The sequence below is a fragment of the Tachypleus tridentatus genome, chromosome 9 (genome assembly GCF_004210375.1).
Source record: "Tachypleus tridentatus isolate NWPU-2018 chromosome 9, ASM421037v1, whole genome shotgun sequence".
NCBI lineage: Eukaryota > Metazoa > Arthropoda > Merostomata > Xiphosura > Limulidae > Tachypleus > Tachypleus tridentatus.
In genome coordinates this window covers 85,698,636-85,723,525 of record NC_134833.1, presented here as the reverse complement: position 1 = coordinate 85,723,525, position 24,890 = coordinate 85,698,636, and the positions used below count along the sequence as shown (strand labels likewise).

The following is a 24,890-nucleotide window of genomic DNA, read 5'->3' as shown; positions in this document are numbered from 1 at the left end:
TAATGTGACGGTCAATCCCACTATTCGTTGGTAAAAGAGTAGCCCAAGAGTTGGCGGTGGGTGGTGATGACTAGCTGCCTTCCCTCTAGTCTTACACTGCTAAATTAGGGACGGCTAGCACAGATAGCCCTCGAGTAGCTTTGTGCGAAATTCTAAAACAAACAAAAAAAATTCAACATTAACACAACTGGTGGACTCATCCAGTAATTACTTTCAAAGAGAAGCACAGTTATCTTTGTGCTATTTTTCCTAATGAAACCAAACTCACTATTATACATTACTTTTCTTAGTGATTTTGTTAACCTACGCTCATAACTAGCAGTACATATCAGAAAAACTCATTTTATTTAATTAACCTATTAAACTAAATCACCTTACCATTACTTGATCCTCACGAAGCTTTGAAAAAACTAATGATTTTGTTTTATCAATGTAAATTATAAGCAATATTTCGGTATTAACTGACAAGTGAAAAGTAATCCTTCCATTTTCAAAAAATTCTGATCAAGTGAAAATCGATATCATTTTCTAAAATTTGTTTTATTGAACTAAAATGTAATTGTAATAAAACGTTTAACATACATTTACATAAATATGTTTATGATTGCTTTTTTCTAAATTAATAAATGAGATTACTGTTTTCGTTTGTTTAAATGCTAAGTTACACAATGAGCTAACTGCTCTGTGCTTACAGCAGGAATTGAGGCCTGAATTTTAGCCTACAGACTTGCCGCTGAGCCACCAGGAGCAGTGAGTTAATTTCATGTATTCCATTGCTCATTCTATTTATTATGGGCTAAATTATTACGTTAACATCACTATTTACAAAGCTTCGTAATGTATCGTTTTAGGTAAGTAATTTGCTTTTTCGTGATTAGTTTAGGTATACTCGCCTATTCCAGAAACACCAGTAACATTTTACGTTGATGAAGATAAACTGTGCTTCACACCATAAGGAACAATAAAATTTCTTTTATTAGCAACATATATCAGCTACTCATAGACAATCTATGTTATAGGTTGTCCTGTTCCTTTATTAATTATTATTACTATTCTTTATACCTTCAAGTATTAATCCCTTTCCGTTTACTATTTTATTGCTTTACAGATTTTCCAAATGTTTAAAAAAATTAATTTCGTAAAAATAAGTTTCTTTTGAATTTCTGTTGTTTTTTTTACGTTTAGAACTCAAGACACAAGTGCTCTTGCTCTGTTAAATAAGCTATTGACACTAATGTGCATATCTGTGTGTGTATGTGTGTATTATAGCGGCTTTAAATGAAATTCAAAACCAGACAAACAAGTAAACTATTTCACTTTAGTCTTCAGTTATAATAATTATTAATATCTAATCTTGTAACCTCTTTATAGTTTTATCACTTTATGACACTCCCTCTCAGTCTTAGTTGATTAGCCTTCACAGACACTTCTACAAACATCTTCTAATCACGTGACATGTACTTATTTTACATATTTGTACTATTTTCTTCAATATTTGTTCTTTGTGCATGGACAGGAGAACAGTCAAATATTCAAAAGCGTACAAAATTATGAATCTTTTAAAAACTGTTTTTAGGTTATTCGTTGTGCTAACTCTGTCATCACGACAGACAGTTCGTTAAGTTGATATTAACAATCACAATAATTTCTTGACTTACCACACATGCATCTTTTAAACCTTGTTCGTATCCTGCACACATCATTTCTGGGTATATCCGAATGTCAATTCCTCGACTACGATGCCAAATTTCACAGTCTCTGTTCTTGATTACTGGGACATCAACTTTCTGAAGAACTCTGGTCCCATATCGATTGCCTATATGTGAAGCCAGTGAAAGAATAGCTTAAGTGTTTCAAAAGTGTATTGATAATTTTAGCAACTATTTAGATTCGTGCTTGATAATATAGATCATAGACCGAAATACGTGAAACACGTCATTTAAGAGGATAGCTGCGATCTAACGTCGTAATGAAACTGGTAATATTTTTTTATACTTGGGGCTTAATTGGCTCAGATAATAGAATGATTATAGGAACGCAATCTGCATACTGTCGTACACCACTGCTACTGAGGCTGTTTACTCAATTTCGAAACAAGTTATAACAGTCTCTGGTCTTCAGTTTTTAAGATTAAAATGTAATTGTTGCTTTCTGTTTGTTTGTTTGTTTTTAATTTTGCGCAAAGCTACACGAGGGTTATCTGTTCTAGCCGTTCCTAATTTAGCAATGTAAGACTAGAGGGAAGGCAGCTATTCATCACTACCCACAGCCAACTCTTGGGCTACTCTTTTAATAGTGGGATTGACCGTCACATTACAACGTCTCCACGTCTGAAAGAGCGAGGATGTTTGGTGTGACAGAAATTCGAACCCCTTAACCACCTGGTAATACCGGACGTTGCTTTTTGACGTTGTGTATTGGAACTCAAGATTTTGTGTATACAATGATAGAGTATTGATTGTTCACTTGTTTGGAATTAAGCAAACAGCTACACAATGGGCTATCTGTACTGTTTCCACCACAGTATCAAAACTCGGTTTTTAATGATGTGATTTCGTAAACATGCCGCTGTGTCACTGAATGACGTGCTAAAGTAAACGAAGAGAGAGTTCCAATAGGGAAGGAATTGTAGTAACGAAAATAAATGTAGCTTTACTGATAGTTAAATACTATTATCTCGTATATGAATCAGTGACTAGACATTTGCCTGAGCAGACGGTGAATTCGTAAATTCTAGTTCGCGACCCTTTGTGGTAAAAACGCGCTCTTCTATTTGGAGACGTGGATGAGTTTTAAAAACGAGGGTCAAAATTTCTCTATTCGATCAGACAAAGGTTGACAGAAGGCGTTGTTGGCTGACTGTCTTTCTTTAAAATTATAAAACAACAAAGACGTATTTTTGGATGGGATTCACATATTGTATCATCTTTGTTTTTCCTTTGTTTTTACAACTGAGTGAAATTACTCATTTTCTATCCAAAATACACAGGAACACCATGAATTATTAATGAAATTAGTTGTGATATTTACAGCATGCCTGTTTAAATGCTCTGTGTAACCAACAAAATAATCAACCCACAAGAAGTTTGGCGTATAAATAATTTAGAAATATGTATATAGAAATAACGAGTTAGGCCTCATCTTTAATCCAAGGAGTAATTAGTTCAACGCGAATGTGCATTGCGGTCCTTAAAGTAGATAGATCTGTTTTCCTCTTGTCAATTTAGAGAAATGGGAATCCTGGAAGATTGTGTAGTTTATTAAAAATCCTTTTTGATTTTTTTTATATGCCTAAAACAATAAACTAGAATAGCTAAGTAGAAGTTAAAACAACAATTTATTAACTAATTCACATAGTGCATTATTCTGTGTTGAAAGGTTGAAAATTTACGCTTTGATTTTATCCGTTAACAAAATTATTATAGATTATTTAGTAAGGCTTTTTCTATTTCTAATAATAGAAGTTTGGGGATTTAAAATTGTACTCTTTGGTTTTTATCCGTTACCCAAATTATTCTATTTTTAATAGTATAGCAAAACTTAAAGAAACAGTAAGTACGGAGGAATTTCACTAATATGATCTATGGGGAATTTCTTCCTTACTTAGAGCAGTGTCGGTTTTACCCCAACCTGTAACAAGTCCTCTTAATCCTTCAAAGCTTTTCCCATATTGTGGTAAACAGATGGGCAGAATATGCTCTTGAAAATAAACCGGTCGATCTAAACGTAATAATGCAACGTCATAGCGGTCAGGATTGGAAGCTGAAAAGCGGAATCGAGGATGAATCTTGACCTCACTCACACTGAAATATTGAGGAGGCAGGTCCTGGTAGCGTTGGTCTTGGATGTCGTACACACCCAAAACCACGGTCATCTCATGTAGCCTCGCTCTGTAAAGTAAACAATATATAAAGTAGATAATATACATGTTAAAATACCAAATGAATATTTCTAATTAACATTAATACCAGATGTAAGTTAGTTTTGTGACTGCTGCCTGGATGCTTTTTTTTATCCTTCAGTATAATGCTGTCCAGTGAAGGCTCAAGTAAAGGACCAAAAGCTCGTGAATAAAAGTATTTTAACGGAGACAAAGATCCGTGTATAATTCTACGCGTTAACATATCTGAATAATTACATTTTACTTTGATAATATAAGTTACTATATTACTCATTTCAACTCTTTTAAAGAAACAAAATTTGATCTTTGAAATGAACGTTGCACAATCAATATTTATTAATTTAAAACACTGTCTCAGGCTTGAATTTCAATTATTTGTTTTTACGCTAAAATTATTTTATCACCGAATACTCTGAACTTAGGTCTTAATAAAGTAATATTTCTAGTTTTTCTTTCTTAAAGCTTTGTATCTGCTGTCAAACTGTATTTAGTTGTTAACATATAATCGTCTGCAAGTAAACTTAAAACGCAATTCTTATCACTGAAACCTTTGAATCTTGAAAACATATTTCGTTAAAGTAGTACGTTTCATATAAAGCTGAAGAAATGCGATAAACTTGTCTTCTTTGCAGAACTATACATAACATGTTTTTTTTTTATATTCCTAATGAAAGGTAAGTATAATAATATAACATAAACAAGTAAAGAGCCAAAACGTATCTAATACATATGTGGCTGCAGTTTTGACCACAATTACTTGGTAAACTTTATCTTTACGGAAGTGAATTTCATTCCATGAAGCACACTTTTCTTGTTTTCCAGTTTCAATGTAATTTATGAAAACGATTTTATAGGTACCTGCATTAACGTATCGTCGCAACAAATGAGAGATATGGTGACAAGCTGGGCACCTACAGCCAAATGACACAAAGTCTAGAACAGTGGTTCCAAACCTTTTTCACCACTAAGGACCCCCTTTTTCATTAGTTTTCTCCACGGTCATCATGTTTTTACAAAAATTCCGTTTACCCAACAGACTTTTTGTTAACTCTTATTTCCAGTTTTTCACTGTCAAGTAAAAGACACATATAACTGAGTGTGCAATTAAACGAACAGCAATATTAAAAAGGTTATTTGTTTAATAAGATGGTGGATATTGCTCTATTGAAACAATGTTACGAAGTTTTTCCCACAAGAACCCATCGAAGAGCTTAGCTGATTTTTAGCGGATTTTCTAGCACAAATAGAGAACAAGAAAAAAATCACAGTTATAGAAGAGTCTTAGAAATTAAGTGTTATTATTTTGTGTTCTTTCGTGCATTGTTTAACTAAAGAAAATATCTTTAGAATCCGCAGTATTACTTTTGTGGACCTTTAGGGTTTGAGGATGCAGGAAAAAGAAGACTTTAACGATTTCCATGGAAATGGAAAATTTCTCATAAGGGATGGTTTAAAAATAACATCGCCTCCAAAAACCATGCTCTCATTAAATCCTGAGTAACATTCTGATGAAGGTTATGGGTACGAAGAAGAGCTTCTCGACCCAAAACGATGAAGGTTGATACATCTCTTGGTGTCAGTAAAAACCCCAAAAAACACAAATACTTTAACCTTACTCGCACGCCAAAGGTTCACAAGCTTCAGCCACATCTCGAAATCAACTCTTCTTTTCATGAAAAAACAGTTGCATTCGACTGCAACTACTCGAGGACTATCTGCGCAAGCTGTCCCTAATTTAGCAGTGTAAGACTAAAGGGAAGGCAGCTAGTCATCACCAACCACCGCCACATGTTGAGCTACTCTTTTACCAACAAATAGTGGGGTTGACCGTCACATTATAACGCCCCCACGGCTGAAAGAGTGAGCATGTTTGGTGCGACCGAGATTCGAACCCGCGACCCTCGGATTATGAGTCGAACGCCTTAACCCACCTGACCATGCCGGGCCGCCATTGGCCTTATTTCTAAAAATTGATATTATGATTAAGATTATATCACTGCGTTAATTCACGTTTTACAGAACTAACTAAGCTGTGATGATTAATTTTTTATTATCAATCAAAATGAAAAGTCCATTTCAGTAATGTAAATATACTTGAAATAATTTTAAAGTGTATATATTTGTTTGTGTGTCTGCATACAGATTTAGAGAAAACTATAAAAATATAAAACTATAAACTGTTGTAGTTCAAGCACGTTTGGACTCGGCATGGCCAGGTAAGCTAAGACGTTCGACTCGTAATCAGAGAGTCGCGGGTTCGAATCCCCGTCGTACCAAACACGCTCGCCCTTTCAGAGGTGGGAGCGTTATAATGTGACAATTAATCTAACTATTCGTTGGTAAAAGAGTAGACCACGAGTTGACGGTGGGTGGTGATGACTAGCTGCATTTCCTCTGGTCTCACACTGCTATATTAGGGACGGCTAGCACAGATAGCCCTCGTAGAGCTTTGCGCGAAATTCAAAACAAGTGAAGCACGTGTTTCGGTACACATGATTTTTGTTGTGCTTATAAGATTATGGCAATGGGACTTTAAAATATCTAACTTACAGTAATGCTTCACCACATCAACAAAGATATATACTGTATACACGTAGGTATAAGTTATGTGAATTTAATAGTTGTTTTAGAATAGTATGAGCATGTTAGCGTAGCTTGCAAGAACATAGTTTCTACACATCTCTTTACTATATTTTCAATAAGCTCTTGTGTGACTACACGATTACACTGAAGAATTATTTTAAATAATATTATAATGTGTAGCTACTCAAGAACGTACATGTTATTCGCTCTAGTTTAAAACTCTTAATTTTCACTCTTATTAGCAGTAGTTAAACGAGTTACTTAAACAGTGTGAAGTTAAAATGAAAGGTACATAGCTATTAATCAATTAAGTCTTTGCTGTTTTAAACCCATCAGCACGCATATCTTATCGTTTTGATGGAATAGTGCCCTGACGACAATAAATATATCACTCAGTGTCTTATATATGACAGATATAGAAATGTGTGCCATCCAGAGGGCTGGTGAGTCATGTTATCTTAAAAAAAAAAAGACATTTTTCGTTATTATTTACCATAAATTGTTGCTGAAATCTTATCAAGCAATAAGCTGAATAACTCGCGGATTGGTTTCTTTAAGTAATACATTATTCATTTCTATTGAGACAGATGTAGCACTTCCATTCAAGACGCTCTCTCCTTGATTCAGTGTTAATGGCTTATTCATCAAAGTCTTCGCTGTAATGTCCACATTCCAATATTCATAACGGTTCTATTCCTCTGACAGTTTCTGGGAAAACTTTTTAGTACCTACAGGCTTTATCTGCAATTCCTGGCAATAAGTCCCTTTCAGTTGCAATTGAGAAACCTTCTTTCTTGTGGTTTATTTTTCATTTTCACTTAATGTGTGTTAACTCAAGATGTTTAACTGCAACTTTAATTGAACCATGTTCGGTCGCAAATTGGATAATTTCATTTCACGAAGTATCCTTACTTTGCTTCATTCGAATGTCATCATCCTTTAAGAAATTTTTTCCCGCTTTAAGGGTCTAGATAATATTGATAAACAAGTCTTTTCACAACTTCTGAAAATTTGGCTGAGGTCTGTCCTTCATCTATACTTTGCTTTGGGAGCTTTCTTGTAGTTTGCCACTCCGAACCCGTTTGACAAAAGAGCCACCAATGTTTGGTATTTGTTTAGGCTATCATTTGGAATGCAGCGTAATATTTTTAAATTTAGTCTTTTTTAATAGAGCAAATGTTGTCAATATTTCACCCCTACACTTGGGAAAGTATTTCGAAATGAGACAGATACACCTCCCATATTACCTTTCTGTCATAATTAGTTAGTTTCTTGATTGGGTTACGTTTTCAATCAGACTGCTATATTCTGGAAATTGATGCCATAGTTGTAGTGGTCCATAAAGGTACTGCAGATATAAATTGTACAGCAGTACTGGTAGTCGGTGTAAACAAGATGGGTTCTAGTTTCGTATTTCATATTTAATGATGTTTGGTATTGTAATTATCGGGAAGAGATGTAGTTAGTTTTATCCTTGCAGTTACAAATTTCATTTTCTAGGCGTTTTATTCTGTCACTGATGTTCTTTTCTAGTTAGATAGTTTTGCTGTCATAATCGTTCTGAGCTTTGTTAATGTATTTTTTCCCTCTTTGCAATTTTGTATTATAATCTTTCTATCCATCATTATTAGCTCTTTCGATCTTGTTTGCAGCAACAAGCCGGTAGGCTTATAACAATAACAATCAGGATTCTATACCCATGAAGGTCATAGACTAGATAGCCATTTGTGTAGATTGGTGTTTCATAACCCATAAACTTTAGTAAAGTATCTTTTTATTTTTAAGTCTTCTTTAAATCGCACATTTCTTTTTCTAACTTCTATTATTGATTTTTTTTTTTTTTTTTGATCTTATAAATAAATCTGTATTTTTTCTTGTTCTTTCCAAAGTTTCATTATCTCCAACATTCTCTTGTTTTCGTACTGAAAACGTTTCGTCAGTTTAAAGTTTAAACAAGATTTGTGTTCCTTTAATCAAAATCACCACAGTCCTGACATCGGTGTTTTAAAACTTTCAATCTCTGAACGGGGTATTTTTATTCATTCAGTGAAAGCATTGCAAAGTGCAGGCCACTTACAGAAAGCTAAATCCTTTTATTTCTTCGACAAAATATTTACAGTTTACACAGTTCCATGAACAAAAGGTAATCAAATACAACTGCCTAATAAATACCCATATAATTAACTCACTGTCTAACTAGCTGCGAACTAACTCACTCATTAAAACGACTGGATGAAGTTTACGAACCACGTTTTAACAAGACGGAAAAAGCACATACAGAATAAAATGTAATTATACTATCCGTATGATGAACCTATTTTCTCGAATCAAAAAAGAAGAAGCCACTGAATTAACAAATGTGAGGAAAATTAGACTTTTTAATAACTGTTGGTTTAAACGCTAAGTAAATGAAACTTAAGTATTGCTAACCCAAATAAGGAAATATTTTATAGTATTTGGAACATACTCTTATTTTCCTATTTTTTAGCCAAAAAACAAACTGTAAAGCTACTGTAGTATAAGACCTTTCGGCGTTAGACGGGAAATATCATGCTGAGTATTTGATGCTATCTTTGTGTAACTTTTGTTAGCATTAGGTTTTTGTACATCAATTATTTTTAGAAAATCATTTATCAAATAGCAATTATTAATTAACATTATATGAGCCTGTAACGTTATTTTAACATGAGAGGAGGATTCTAAGTACTTTGTGGTCAAATTAATGGGTGCTTCAAACATCTTTTAACCGAAATCCGTTGTGTATTGTCATCATTAAAAGTAAAACACCAAAGCTGGAACAAAATTTGTTTTTCAAGAACTTCTGCTCCGAATCGTGGACATAACAACATAACCCAAAATGTTTCGGACATCGTGTATTGTCATCTTAGAATAGTAGATTTAGAAACATAATCAATTGCGGGTACTAAAGTAATGAATGTAATGGTGTCTCAGAATGCCTTAATAATAATAATTTGATATTTTTCATGTATTATTGAAAACTTACTTGTGTACACAATGAGCCGCTGTCACAACAAAGTTCTCACTGACAAGAGCGCCCCCACATTGCTGACGGGAAATTTTTATATGGGCCTGATATGAGAAAAAATATTTTATTATTAAAACATCTCTACTCGTTAGGTTTTCATTGCTCATTTAGGTGTAGTTAATAGCTTACTGTGTAACAAAAACTGTGTTTTTATTATCATAATGTCAACAAAGTTATAGTAAAACGAACAATAATAAATTCTTACCTGCCATGGAAATTCACCATACAAAGCATCTTGACCTCCGATGATTCGGCTTTGAGGTTTTGCTATTGGACGACCACACCCTGAGAAAAAAAGTAAGAGAAACTCAGATCAGCCATGTTTTAGAGCAAGGTGTTAAGTTTTATGTTAACTGTCAATCTTAGGTAGTGTAAACAAGATGTCAAGGATAGTATCGATGTATGCAATATCTATTGTTCTGTCAATAAGCACAGTAACACCTTTTCAGTAACTTAAAGAACCATGAAAGGTGATAGAGAAGCTGTCATTAAAATAATCATCTTGAGAAAATAAAAGGTTAATTTTTTTAGTTTTTCCTTTTTTTTTCGTTTTCAAACGTGCTTGTAGGGAGTTAACCACTGACCGTTTATAGTTAAGCACAGAGCTACATAATGGGCTATGAATGTTCTGCCAACCACGGGTATTCAAACCCAGTATTTAGAGTTGTAAACCCGAAGTCAAACCACTGTGTCATTGAGGGAAGGGAACCACTGGATGTTGGTAGAGGTGTTTTAACCAAATTTCCAAACTAGGGGCATGCATTCTAGACTATGGAGTGATTGCTGCTGTGGATGGTATCCTATGACAGTACTTGGGCAGTTCTGCACAGAAAGTACCTAGAATATGAACTGACTTATTAGTAGCGATTACCTTTAGTCAACATTTCAAATTAATAATAAACTACTGATTTTGTATAACTCCTATTTATTGATGACCACTAATTAATATTAATAAACACTAATAATAAAAAAGCTACTTTTCATCAACAGGTCCATTACTTTAGCCTGCTCTATGGTACGTCTGTGGTTTTAGTGACGTTAAAAATATGATTTAAATACCCGCTGTAGGTGGAGCATAGGCAGACCATTGTGTAATTTTGTGTTAAACAACAAATAAACAAAAATTATATAAAAGGAAGATGAACAAAACGTAATCAACGAAAAGTTGTATTCTTGAAATCATAAGCAAACTAAGATATAAACTCTCCCCACACAGGACAGCAACAAGTCTATGGACTTACAAAGCTTAAATCCGGTGTTTGATTACCTGCGATGAACAGACAAGATAGCCTAATGTGACTTTGCTCTAAAACAGTGTTAAAATCCTGCCTTAAAATAATTTAAATGCATTATGCAACATATTGGGCCTGGCATGGCCCAGCGCGTAAAGCGTGCGACGCGTAATCTGAGGGTCGCGGGTTCGCGCCCTGTCGCTTCAAACATGCTCGCCCTCCCAGCCGTGGGGGCGTTATAATGTGCGGTCAATCCCACTATTCGTTGGTAAAAGAGTAGCCCAAGAGTTGGTAGTGGGTGGTGATGACTAGCTGCCTTCTCTCTAGTCTTACACTGCTAAATTAGGGAGGCTCGGTGCAGTGGGCTAACAACCTACTCACTGAAATACTTGTTGAAGAATCCGCAAGCGATTGCGGCCCTATGTTCCTCGATGGAATCTAATGGTGATAACTAACTAACTAATGCAACATATTTACCGAACTGTATTAAAATAGGGACTCGAAAATTGTGGCTTGTATGAATACAATTTCGGTTTTATTAATAATATGCGTTTTAACATGCATATTAAATCCGCATGGCAATAGTCTTTAATATTTAAAAGCTACCACACAAAGTAATATAAATATAAACTAGAATGACACTGAAGATAATTTACAATAAGTAAAATTTAATACAGTTTACACTTGGTGATTAAACCGGCTTTCAAAACCTGTTCTTCATCGACTAGATCAGAAATTGTTTCCAGATAAACAGTTACGGTGTGCAGCTGGAGGCTGACGTTTAAATTTCTCTCCAGTAGTTTAAATGTGGTGGTGGTGGGGGTGTTAAGAGCATTGTCTCTAAGGCTCAGGTTACCAGATATGGCACCTTTTGTGTGTCCTAAACGTCATCTCATTTGCGATATTCCAGAGATGCTGGTAAGTGCGTGGGTGAAGACCGATTATTGCCTAGACATTCTTCTCCTTCAAGACACTCTCGGTGCCTTCCAGAGGTGTAAATGGTGCCAACTGCCACAGACAGACCTCACGTCTAAGCCTTTCTTACACCTCAGTTACTATACGTAATGATACCAGAGAGAAACGATCACTTTATTTTTAGAATACTTGTTAAAAACTATTTGATAGTTCATAAAATTCTAATTCGCTGTACGTGTGCGTGTTTTATTATAGTAAAACCACACTAAGCTATCTGCTATGTCCACCGAGGGAAATCGAACCCTTGACTATAGCGTTGCAAATCCAAATTCTTACTGCTGTCCCATCGTGGACAATCGACTGTTCAAATAGCTGTATGGTACTAATATCTGCTATACGTTTAGATGCTGCTTAAGAACTACCAAGTTTATGAAATGTATTCCATGTGTTTTAGAGTTGTTTGTTTATACCTAAATTGATATATATTTGATTCTATACGATGAACATGCCAGTAAAACAGGCAGTTCATGACTGTAGAAGTTATATCTGGGCTCAGTACCGGCAAAAATATTAGCTGTAAAACAAATTACTGTATATATATGTTTGTTTTATAATTTCGCTCAATGCTACACGAGGGCTATCTGCGCTAGCCGTCCCTAATTTGTAAGACTAGAAGGGATGTAGTTAGTCATCACTACCCACCGCCAAATCTTGGGGTACTCTTTTACCAGCGAATAGTGAGATTAACCGTCACTTTATTACGCCCTCACTGCTGAAAGAGCGAGCATGTTTGGTGTGACGGATATTCGAACTCTCGACCCTCAGATTACGAGTCAAGTGCCTTAACCACCTGGCCATGACGGGATTACTGTACATCATATAACATCCTTCTATGCTTGTAATCATTGATTCTTAGAATAACTTTCAGCACAGGAATACACATCAGCGTTAATGCAACATTCCAAACATATTTATCTACAAATGTTCGTAACTTTATATGAAGAGCTGTATTAGCTATACGAACAGAATTAACGAGTTAATTAATATGTATATATATTACAAACACACAGTATAATCAAATTATTGAACTATTAAAACAAAATAAGTTCCTGGTCATTTCCAATAATAACTAAGTGTATATTAGCGGAAACACCGAAACATTAACTCACTAGTGACTCGTGTGCTTAATGTTCTGTACTGAACTGGAGATGAAGGATAGGATACTTGTGGTGGAGCAAGCTTGTGCCTTCGTGTCGGTCTTCGTTTGTAATCACAGCAAGCGTACAACAGGCTGTCTCCACAGGACGACACTGATGTGCCTCCGGAGAGAACACAGTATAGTGAGAAGGAACATTGAAGTTGAAGCCCATTGTTGTAACAGGCACTTTGAGAGCCATTTCTTCTGCTAGTCGGACGAGAATATCTTTCATCTGGAAATAGATAGATTTTGAGTAAAAGCATAACAGATTTATAACGTTTTACCTTTACCTTAAACAAAACACTGCAGATAAGTAACGATATATTTTTTCTTGACTTTAAGGGAAAATGCTAAATGACAAGTTTTGGTTTGAAAAACTATAGAAATATTGTAGAGTTCCCAGTATCATATTGTTTGGTAACTTACTCTAAATGAAGAAAGTTAGCATATTACTTGTTTTTTTCTTAACAACTGGAGAGTGTTCCAGCACGTTCTACGGTGACATGTCACAGGCGTCCATATTCAAACATTAAAATAATTATCTGGACTTTCTCTTCTGCAGATAATCAGATACTAGATATGAAGAGTCACCTGACGCAGTCGCTCTATTTTCAGTGCACATAACGCTTTTCAGCTATTCGGAGTGTCCAAAGTCGAAAACCGGTGAATAACCAAAGCTGAAATTTCTTTAGTTTACCATTATCTTTTTTTAATATGCCTAGCGCCTACTTAATACTAACAATAACTATTATTTTATCATCATTTGTTAGAGTAAAACAGTATTCATCATTTGTTAGAGTAAACCAGTATTCATCGTTTGATAGAGTAAAACAGTATTCACGATGTTTAACTATTTCCTTTGTTATTATTATTATCCCATGCAAAATTTATAGAGCCTTAAAATACACTCTATAACTTAATAACTCACATAAAACAGTTTATAAAAAAAAGTAAACAAACAACTATACAGAAAAATGTAAACGTTAAATAAAAGTTATGCAGGCGGGGCTATTGAACTTGTGAAAGAAAGGAAACAAACAAGATAGAAATGGAAATGGATATGTCGCTTGATTAGCTAATGACCACAGAGCAGACTAAGCCGTCTTGACTTTACATGGAAAATACATTTCCTATATTACACACTTCCTCATTGATAAAACAAATAGAACTAGAACTTTCAATAGTGAAATGCTACTCTATTGTAACGTAATATTCTAAAATTAACTAAATGAAAGTTGTAACAGTAAAAGCTGAGATGTTATTCAAACATCGAGGTTTCGATAGACAAAGTGGGGAAGCCAGTAATGTGGGGATTTTATTCTCCATGTAAAGTCGAGACGGTTTAGTCTGCCATGTGATCATTAACCAGATAAGTGACATGTCCACTTATATTCTTATCTTGTTTGATTCCTTTTTCAAATTCAGTAGGCAACCCTACGTAGCTTTTATAATTAGCGATAATTTTTTTCCTTATAGTTGTTTGTCTTAAGATCTAATCTGTTTGTTTTCACAAAATGATCAGTGAGAACATCTATATATGATAGCTGATTTGTTTGTTTGTTTGTTTGTTTGTTTTGAATTTCGCACAAAGCTGTTCGAGGGCTATCTATGCGATAGCTGATTTAGTGTATGTAGCTGGTATATGCCTGTTTCCGTTATGCATGAATCATGAAGATTAACTTCATTTCTACCTTTCCAAATTTTTCTTCTGGGGGTCAAGTAGTTAAACTTAAAGAACAAGTAAGAAGAACAAAGTGAAACTTCCTTACAAGGAGGACGATAGTAGCTTCTTTGACCGTGAGAACTTGACAAAATCACAAAGATCAGGAACAAGATACCGACTTGGGATACGTGTTTACCACCATTCAACTTAAGAAACATTGCCGATCACAGCATCTGGAAGGAACTCTGGTGTAGATGGAATATCCTGCAGGAAAATATTTTACATAAAAACGAAATAGAGCTTAAGATTTGAACTTAAATCTCACATCATGCAGTAAATGTTTAGTATTTTAAACTTAAGCAATACCTTATGCAAAACATAAGATAAGCCACTTGAACATATTAATAACAACCAGCCAACAGCAGCCGTCACCTTTATGGTTATTGTTAACTGAATATATATATTGGTAAATATATTGAGTTTTATTTCAACTGGAATTATTAATAGAATTTTACTAAGATGAACAAAATAAATAACATTTTATTTTTCATCTCCTCATACATGAATGTGGTCCTAAAATAACATGTATATACGTACGCGTATTCAGTTGTTTGGTTTGTTTTGAATTTCGCGCAAAGCTACACGAGGGCTATCTGCGCTAGCCGTCCCTAATTTTGGAGTGTAAGACTAGAGGTAGAGCAGCTTGTCATCACCACCTACCGCCAACTCTTGGGCTATTTTTTTACTAACGATTAGTGGGATTGCCCGTCACATTATAACGTCCACACGGCTGGGAGGGCGAGCATGTTTGGTGCAACGGGGATTCGAACTCGCGACCCTCAGATTACGAGTCGAATACCTTAACCACCTAGCCATGCCGGACCATTCTGTTGTTGCTTGTGTAGTGATGCCAGGTAATACCATAACAAGGCATAAAATCAGAACATAAAACGTTTTTTATCTATGTTAACACCTGAATCCTGCAGATTACTTTACTTGCAATAAAGAGTATGTCAGTAATTATCAACTCCAACAAAGTAATTAATTAACAACGTTAAATGTAGAATTATCACAGTTTTAATTATAAAGATAAGAAATCATGTGTTCAAAACTTAATGATTTAACACTTTTCAATTTACTTACAAGTTACTTATTAATTCATTCCTCCGCCTGTTATCACTGCAGTTACGCGCTACTATTATCCGACTGGCAAAAGAATGAAAAAATAATATTATGACTTGATAAGTCCTATAAATTCTTGCGCTTTAAAAGTCTTATAAAATATTCTTGACTTTAGATTCAAATATATTTATTATAATAGAGTATATCTAACTCTCTGATGGGCTGAGCGTGGCCTAGTGGTTCATGTGTAAGATTGGGAATCTGAGGATCCAAGGTTCGTAAATTCGCCTTCTGTACTTTGAAGCCATAAGTTCTTTATAAGTCTGACAGTCAAATTACTATATTCTATTACAATAGCTTAAACGTTGGCATGAATGCTATTTAATTACTTCCTTTCCTTCTACTTTTCAGCTCAAAATTAGGGACTGATAACTCTGATAGTTTTACTGAGGCTTCACGCGATTATCCAAAAAAAAAAACCCAACTACATTTGTTTGACTTTGTACTTTTTTAATACCAAAATTGCGAAATACACGAAAAAATACAAGTTGTTAGCTGAAGGCTTCATAAGAATTAGTAAATAGGTTAATGCTAATATTGTTGAGTGACTTATATAAATATAAATTACTTACAGTGTAACTAACTCAATCACCATAAATGCTTGAAAAATTATCTAACACTTTGATATTTATGCAAATCTAAACACATATAGTAAACCAAATGATTTTTATATTTTATTCTCTAAAATAGAAAAACTAAAAAAAAGAAATCATAAACTTATTCAAACCAAATAGAAAATAGACACAAATATTAACTTCTTCAAGATAAAACAAAACGCATATTCAGTGCCACATCTTTAGATTTTATACTGAAGGCTTTTATTGGAACTTACATCAAAGGTACCAAAATTTTATCAGCACAAGAATCCCACCCACCCTTCAAACGTTTCCTGCACCCCCAGGTTAGAAACTCCTAACTTTCAACACAAAATACAGCTGAAAAAATTGAAGTACGTATAGAGACAAATTGGAATAACGCTTTGTCTAATTAAGTAAAACCTCTTTTGAAACAAATTCAGCTATTGTTAAGTTGTTAATTAATTGTACAAATGTTTTAAGGTCGCTTTATTAGCTTACCTGTTTGATAACAACCAGATGAGATTCTTCAATCAATTAAATTACGAAAAATAATTCATTGTATGCTTACTCTCCAAGGTGATGAAAAGTAAACAAGAAACAGGAAAGGTTTATTAAATTCGATTCCACTAAGGTCCCTGCTGTTAAAAGAACACTAATAAATGTATAAGATGTAACTAGTTTTTGGACAAATAAAGTGGGATAGAAAAATCATGAAGAAAATAAGCAGCCTACAGACTTACGAAACTTTTGAGTGCTGGTTGCAAAGTAGTTTGACATTAGCTGCAACTCTGTTGGTTTGTAAAATTACAGCGACTCACTTTACGTTTGCTGTTCACGTTATTGTTTTATGTGGCCTATTTTATATGTTGAATTTCTTCAACAAAAACCAAAACTTGTTTATGTTTTTGAAAGAAACAATTTACAAACCAAAGGATAGTTTGGTTTCAAAAAGTTGGTGTTAACCTACTTAGATTGAAAAAAAATAGTGTATTTCTCTTCGAGGAATATAGCATTTAGCTTGTTTTGTCACTCGTAAGGTTGGTTGACTTATTGTTGTCTTTATCAAGGTGAATCGTGGTTTTGATTGTTTCCATTAAATGCCTGTAGGCACTTGTTTCTACGAACTGATTTCCTTCAAGGTATGTTCGAATCCCCGTTGCACCAAACATGCTCACCCTTTCAGTCGTGGGAGTGTTATAATGTGACGGTCAATCCCTCTATTTGTTGGTAAAAGATTAGTGCAACAGTTGGTGATGACTATTTGCCTTCCCTCTAGTCTTACACTACTAAATTAAGGACGGCTAGCGCAGATAGCCTTCGTGTAGCTTTGCGGGAAAATTAAAAAACAAAAAACAAACAAACCTTCAAGCTATAGGTTATAGTTTTTTTGCTCTACCTTAGAGTATCTGTTAACAAATTTGTAAGCTGCATCTTTAAACAATAGCTGAAAAATTTACAAAGAAGGCTTCGATTCAAGTTAATCTAAATACAGTTCATATGATAAACTTTTTTTATTCCAAAACCTAATCTTCTTCGATTTAGCTAATTAATGCTGCAATCCTAATATATTTTATATGCATCTTTATATTAGTAGGAATTAATCTAATGCAATATTTAGTTAGTTAGTTATTTAGTTACCACCATTAGATTCCATCTAGGAACATAGGGCCGCAATCGCTTGTGGATTCTTCTACAAGTATTTAAGTGAGTAGGTTGTTAGCCCACTGCACCGAGCCGTCCCTAATTTAGCAGTGTAAGACTAGAGGGAAGGCAGCTAGTCATCACCACCCACTGCCAACTCTTGGGCTACTCTTTTACCAACGAATAGTGGGATTGACCGTGCCATATAACGCCCCCACGGCTGGGAGGGCGAGCATGTTTGGCGCGACGCGGGCGCGAACCCGCGACCCACCGATTACGAGTCGCACGCCTTACGCGCGAGGCCATGCCAGGCCCCAATGCAATATTTGGCTTATGTAAATTTCGAAGTGGTTATTAGGATACATTACCTTAGCAGGCATTCCCAGTTGATTACCCAACAAAACTAATTGTGTCAACGTTACTGAAGTCGACAGTATATCATTACAGATATTGATTACATTATACTGCTTACTAACCTGACAGTCAATAAAGATACAGACTATAATTCGTACTTGAGAACAATGTCCTGTCATCCAACAGTTACTGGGTAATTTAGTGTGGACACTAAATTACCCGTATTCTCCACGAGAGTTTTCGTAAGGATTAACACATAGCTACGTTGTCAGTGATCGCAGCTGAAACACCAGAACACGTAGAATTTTACCGCTAAAATATTTAAAGATCAATCACCGCAGGAAGAAAAGCCTTCATGGAACAAGTTTGCAGGTCAGTAACATTGCATTGTCCTAAATTTGATATAGCAAAAATAGTTTGTAGATATGTATTTGATGTTTCTCACAATCGAATGGGACAGAAGAATTGTTACATTTAACATAAAAACAAACTATACGCCACAGTCTTGTTGACTCTACTGATGCTCCGTGATGCTCGTGAACTCGTATAAAAACTGTTCGATAGAAATCTAATTTACACCAGTGGAACAAAGAGTGGATGAAAACTAGCACGTTCCTGAAGATTAAAAAATAAGTTTTTCATTGATGGTTAGGGGTTACATTTCCACTCTATAAATTTCATGTCGAATAAAAGTTGGAACATAAACAAGTCGTTTGTGACGTCGTTATTACCTGTGAATTTTTGGCAACAAATGAACATGTGAATAAATCAGGTTATTTTCCTGGAATTATGTTGTGAGGAAAACTCCAAAACTAATAAAGTGACAATGAAATAATTGCGTTCTTATTATCAATATGAAATGTAAATGTTTAAATTGAATTTCTCGAACGACTTGAAAATAAGTTAGGCATTTCGGAAAACAAAGCAAATATCCGCAGGTTATGAAAAAAAATAATTAACTTAGTAAAAAAGACGAATAATAGACTAATATAAGTGAAACATGTGTGAAAAGACATGTTAACATTGTCTTACACATGCATACACAAAAACTACGTCCTATGGCTGGAGACGAACCAACTGTGGATTATCTATATAAATGAGGTTTATTACAGAGAATAATGTAATGAACCTTGTAACGTCCAAACAGTAAGTAATTTTAAACGATAAAACAGGTAAAAATAAAATTAGTTTTTAGTTAATCGTCCTACTTTTTCGCTCGGAAGGAGCTAGCTGTAGTGAGGACTAATTTCAAGGTCAGTGGCTTAGTTTAACAGCATCAAAGCTGAGAAATTTTTGTCAGGGGATGATTTAATGTCAACCACCTGCATATCCGTGTATATGTAAAGACACCGGTTTACACGTGACCGCAGTTACAATGTTCTCTTAACTAGCTCTTACTATGGGATTAAAAAAAAAACAACTTTGAGCATCTATATTTCTATACAAAACCATTTACCACTGTGCAGAACTCGGAATTTTTTAGTTTCGGTAATAAATATTAAAACACTTATATTCTATTGTTGATTCCTTAGTACAAGTGTACGAAAATTCGTAATAACACAAACAACCTCATAAAAATCCACTTTTCTTCAGTATAGTTGATTCTCTGTTGAAGCCTCTCAGAAAAAGACGGTATATTATAAAGAGAATTATCAAATCTGATATTCAACCATAATCAGTACAAATAATATATTTTCATATGTGATAATAATATAGACTTTTCTTTTATTTAAATGAAACAAATTAAACATTCTTGGTTGGTGTGATAAGGAATCAAAGATTTTGGTGCCTTCGTTAATCAAGAAACAATAATTCATACTTATTAAGCAAAATGCACAAAGAATTAAATAAATCTAATAAAAAGAGAAATGTTTCCCCATTTTAGAAGAAAGAATCAGTATTTGGCTATGCAGACAACAATGGAAACTTGTGTTGATATATAAATGTGCAACCATCACTTGACTGATACAAAGCGTATATATCAAACAGTTGTAACCTGTTAAGCCTAAGCTCTGTTCTTTAATGGTTGAAAGTATATGCCACATGAGACATGCAAAGTAATGATCTGTAAGATTACATTATTATTTTTACTGTGATATGTACAGTATCGTATTTGTTAAACCACTAATGTATTCATTAAGAAAAGGTTTATGTAATGCCTAAGATTATCAAGGAGAAGCAATAGTGTGAGAAAAAAAAAAAAAGTTGGGTGAAATTCCCTTGTTGAAGTCGCATACTATTATTGGGCGTAATTGCATTAGAGCCAATGAAACGTCACTTCCTGCACCACAAACCATGTTTAATTAAACGTCACTTCCTGCATCACTAGTCGAGCGAACTTGCACATCTTTAATGCCTCACCAGCTAGATGAAACTATACCAACATTTCAGTTGCAGTAAAGAGACTGAAAGAGTTTTGCATGAAGACAAATCCAAACTAAATAATATATAAACATGTTCGTAGAGCTTACATTTTCTTCAAGCTTCAGTTGTTTACTTAAATGTTCCCATAAAAGCATCACATATTAATTATAAGAACTTATGAATGAAAGTAAATAATAATGTAATAATATGTCAAACATGCAATATTTACTGTAACTAGCACCTACTAAGATACGACAAACATGGTTTATGTTTCTTTAATTTCGTGTAAAACTACTCAAGAACTATCTATGGCTGTCCCTAATTTTGAAGTGATAAACTGGTGTGGGAAGAGATCTATTCAACACAAGACAACGTCAACCTCAGAGCTATTATAATAAAATAATATGATTGTACAGTCTCCCTAATAAAGCATGCACGTACCTATAGCGCGGATAGCGTCATTTTTATTGTTGTTGTTGTTGCTGACCACTCGAACCAACATGTGTAGTGCTAGAAGTGGTGATAGTATTATCAGTTATTTCAACAATACCTGTTTCAACACGAACAAGATGGTGAAACAATATTTTCAGTTCTTTGAGAGATTGTTTAGGTTGAGTATTCATACGCAGTTTCATCAATATTTTCAATTCTATTTAAAACATCGACCACCAACAAATACTTATTTACTTACAGTTCGTCCTGATTCTAACTGAATATAATACACTCGTACTAACAAGAAATCAACGTTATTATAATAAACTTTTAATTAAAGCAAGCCATCTACAGACAAAAAATCAAACCAATAGTTAATACAGCTAATAAAGTACATCTTTCGTACTTATAAGGATTAAATGTATTGATTCATCACTTAGGTTTCCTAATTGTTAACGATATTTTGTACACTAATCCTAGTAAACCAAGGTTATTCCGAAATTTCTAATGCGAGCTAATAATGCAAAATGATTCTTAAGCTAGAAATAAATATTAAAACATGAAAAAATAATTAAATATATTAAACATTTAAACTAATTCTGTTAATATAATACACGTAAATATCATGTGTCTTAAAGTGTGACACCAGTGTATTCAAACATTTACATAATCCTTAGTAATAACGTCTAATGAGGGTGTAAATTCATCAAAAAGCTCTAACAGTGTAATAGAGTAACTTAACACCTAACACAAATTACTCTGACACATTTTATAATTTAATTGTACAGTCCAATAGCAAGATTATGTATATACAGCAACAGCAACAACAATAAAAACAACTAACATTTATGAAACTTTAAAAGTATACCAAATTTAACTAATAAAACAATCGTATAGTAAATAGTAAAAATACTGATACTTAATTAGTCGATTTGTTTGAGGGTCAGAGTCAATTTTCATGTATTATTTTGTAAAAAAAGAAAAGTATTTACTCTCCATATTTAGTACTTTATGTATTGTAATTCTTTTTTTGTTATGTAAGTAGAATGTAAGAAGCACAGCCGATAAGTTTACTGACTTATAACGCTAAAACCCGAAGCTGGGTTACTCACGTTGGACATAACGCAGAGAACTCTACAGATGCAAATAGCTTTGCATTAAGATAATGACAACGTAACAAGCAATCTGTGAGAATGAGGTATTATGAGAAAGAAGTATTAGCGTTTTGTGTGTTGTGCCTGTGGATTTTTACATGCCTATCAAAAGGTGTACAGAAGAACTACTTTAATCATGAGAAATACTAATTTCGATGTACTACATTACTACAATACTATAAGAACTGTCAACTTCAGCCGCCTAATTCATATAAGATGAGTTTTCTGAACGACGGCCTAAAATAAACACATAAATTAATTATGCTCTAATCACCAAATTCATACTTTTAATACGGGTATTTAAAACAATTTTGTGCACGATAGATAAAAGAAATTAAACTAATGTTACATACAATACGGAATATATAAATTACTGCAGCAAATGATACACACATGCCGTATTATGTACACTACAGTTTTAAGTATAAAATTATCTAAATAGTACCTTACCACAAAGCAAGAGAACATTCGAATAACACAATATCTTTGGTACACGCAGTATTTTCTATTAAACACATCATTTGAACCAAACACAATAATATTATTAGAGAATTTACTTCTATATGAAAATATCTGATTAAAATATGGTAGCTAGAGTTTTTGTACACTGTCATTTTACTAAAAAAACACCCTAAATTTCAAGACTTAATTAAAGCTTTATTCAATGCGCATGAGAAAGGAAGATATATCACTAACCTTATTTGTCAACATCAAACCGAAAACCAACAGCTCATGATGTTTTGAGCTCACATGAATCTTGACCGATTGTTCCTTCTATACAACCCACTGTGAAGCTTCCCACCAGCCGTGTGTTCTTGTGCTGGGGAACCAGGTCAATCTCCCCTACTGAACACCTTTCCAAGAGCCAGACTCGTTCTGAGAGTGTTGATTTTGGATTTGACGTATACACACACGTGACAGTATCGGAGAAGGTTACGAAATTCTTTTGTCTAGTGTCTTAAGACTGATTTTACTGTTTTTCGTTTTCCGAAAACAGTTAGTGGCTCCAATATTCATGCTCCCAATAATCTTACATATATGTTCAATTCCTTATATGTCACACTTAATTTTTAACCAATCAACAGATTGCTTATACAACTGCAATTGACTGTTTTTATTTTATATGTTATCATTATGGCTATATATTTATTTTTCAGCTCCACAAGTACAATACACAATAATCGTGGATTACGTCAACTGCTGGAAGTATTGTATGAATAGTTTCTTAAAAGCTTAGAATTCAATCACAATGACATACATATTAGTAATTACATAACACTGATAATTTTCTCACAAATTTCTTATTTACAAGGAAATTGCACTTTACCCTTCTTTGCATGATAGTATTAAACAATAAGATGTTCCAGTTAAAATGTTACATTATGCGAAAATCATATTAAGTTGTCGAGTTTTATCGATTTCTTTTTTTCAACCTAGTCATTTCATCTTGTTACGTGTTTGATCTATAGCGAAACCTTAAACATCTTTTTAAAAACTGTTTCATAAAACTTCAAATCAATATTTTGATAAACCACGTCGAAAATTGTTTCTCTTTCTTCAGTTAGAACACTTTCACAAGGGTCGTTGATCCGTACGAAAAATGTATGGAAGTCTTTACCTTAAAGATCCTATTGTGGCAACTTTCACATAAGTTAATAACCGACTCGACGACTCGAAGCTGGAAAAGGTCGTCTTCTTCGTTGTCAATACAATATTGTTATCCTGCTTTCATGAGAATTCGTGACTGCAAACAAAGGATAATTCTGCTTTGTACATGTAATTTCATGAGTAAAACCAAATGATGAAAAATTATGGGTCATCACTACATAACAGCTTGTCACACACAATAACTTCCTAGGGTTTTGACAGGTAACCTCTCTGTGTAAAAACTATGTAAATGTATGCATCTGCAAGCTGTTTCTTGTATGTGAGGTTTACTTTAACTGTAACTCACAACAACTCATCACTGAACTCTTTCTTCGAATACCTTAATGACATAGAAAATTAATAGTGAAAGCTAATATTAAACGTTATATTGAAGACAAGGATTTCTATAGGGGTAGTTTGTTGTTAGTAGTACTTCTTAGGCTTGTGATCATCGGAAGTTGAATCACAAACATTTCATTAATTTGACATTTAAAATGTAAAGCTTTAAACGTACATCGTAACTTATTATCTTTTCGATATGTGTTGAAACCTTAGATTCTGACTCTTTGGAATGATTAACAGAAATTACTGATATATATGACACTCCCACAGATAAAAATGCGGACAGATGCGTGTCTCAAACATTGGATCCTACGACCCAAAACCTGACACGCTAGCCAGGCGTACTGATCATCTCTTTGCTCTATTACCTAATTATTATAAGTCCTATTAATTGTTCAATCATATTAAGTTTTCATATAGTTGGTCAAAGTTTTCTTCTTCTTCAGCTGCATATTATAGTAATCACACGAACAAGTATTCGGGATTTTAATATCACCATGAACATCGAATCCAGTTTGGTTGAATAACTACTGTTTTGCTTTAAAAATGAAACCAAGTTCTCACAGAAGAAAAGGGAAAAACTATAATAGAATCATATTCGTACTTGAAATGGAATTTGTACAAAATTTCGTCCTCCTACAGACAGCAGTCACCTTTA

General features: G+C 34.0%; 1 protein-coding gene across 1 annotated transcript in view; it reads right to left on the bottom strand.

Annotated features, from left to right (window-relative positions):
* LOC143227413 (transmembrane protease serine 9-like) overlaps nucleotides 1–23,101 on the bottom strand; it is a 58,486-nt gene extending 35,385 nt beyond the window's left edge. Inside the window, exons 1-7 of the mRNA XM_076458865.1 lie at nucleotides 22,940–23,101; nucleotides 14,645–14,802; nucleotides 12,847–13,107; nucleotides 9,736–9,815; nucleotides 9,489–9,574; nucleotides 3,604–3,890; nucleotides 1,659–1,816 (exon numbers count right to left, since the gene is read on the bottom strand). Of these exons, the coding sequence (XP_076314980.1) occupies nucleotides 1,659–1,816; nucleotides 3,604–3,890; nucleotides 9,489–9,574; nucleotides 9,736–9,815; nucleotides 12,847–13,107; nucleotides 14,645–14,756 (984 nt within the window). The 5' untranslated portion in view covers nucleotides 14,757–14,802; nucleotides 22,940–23,101. The remainder of the gene's footprint in view (nucleotides 1–1,658; nucleotides 1,817–3,603; nucleotides 3,891–9,488; nucleotides 9,575–9,735; nucleotides 9,816–12,846; nucleotides 13,108–14,644; nucleotides 14,803–22,939) is intronic.
* Between the last annotated feature and the right edge of the window lie 1,789 nt (nucleotides 23,102–24,890).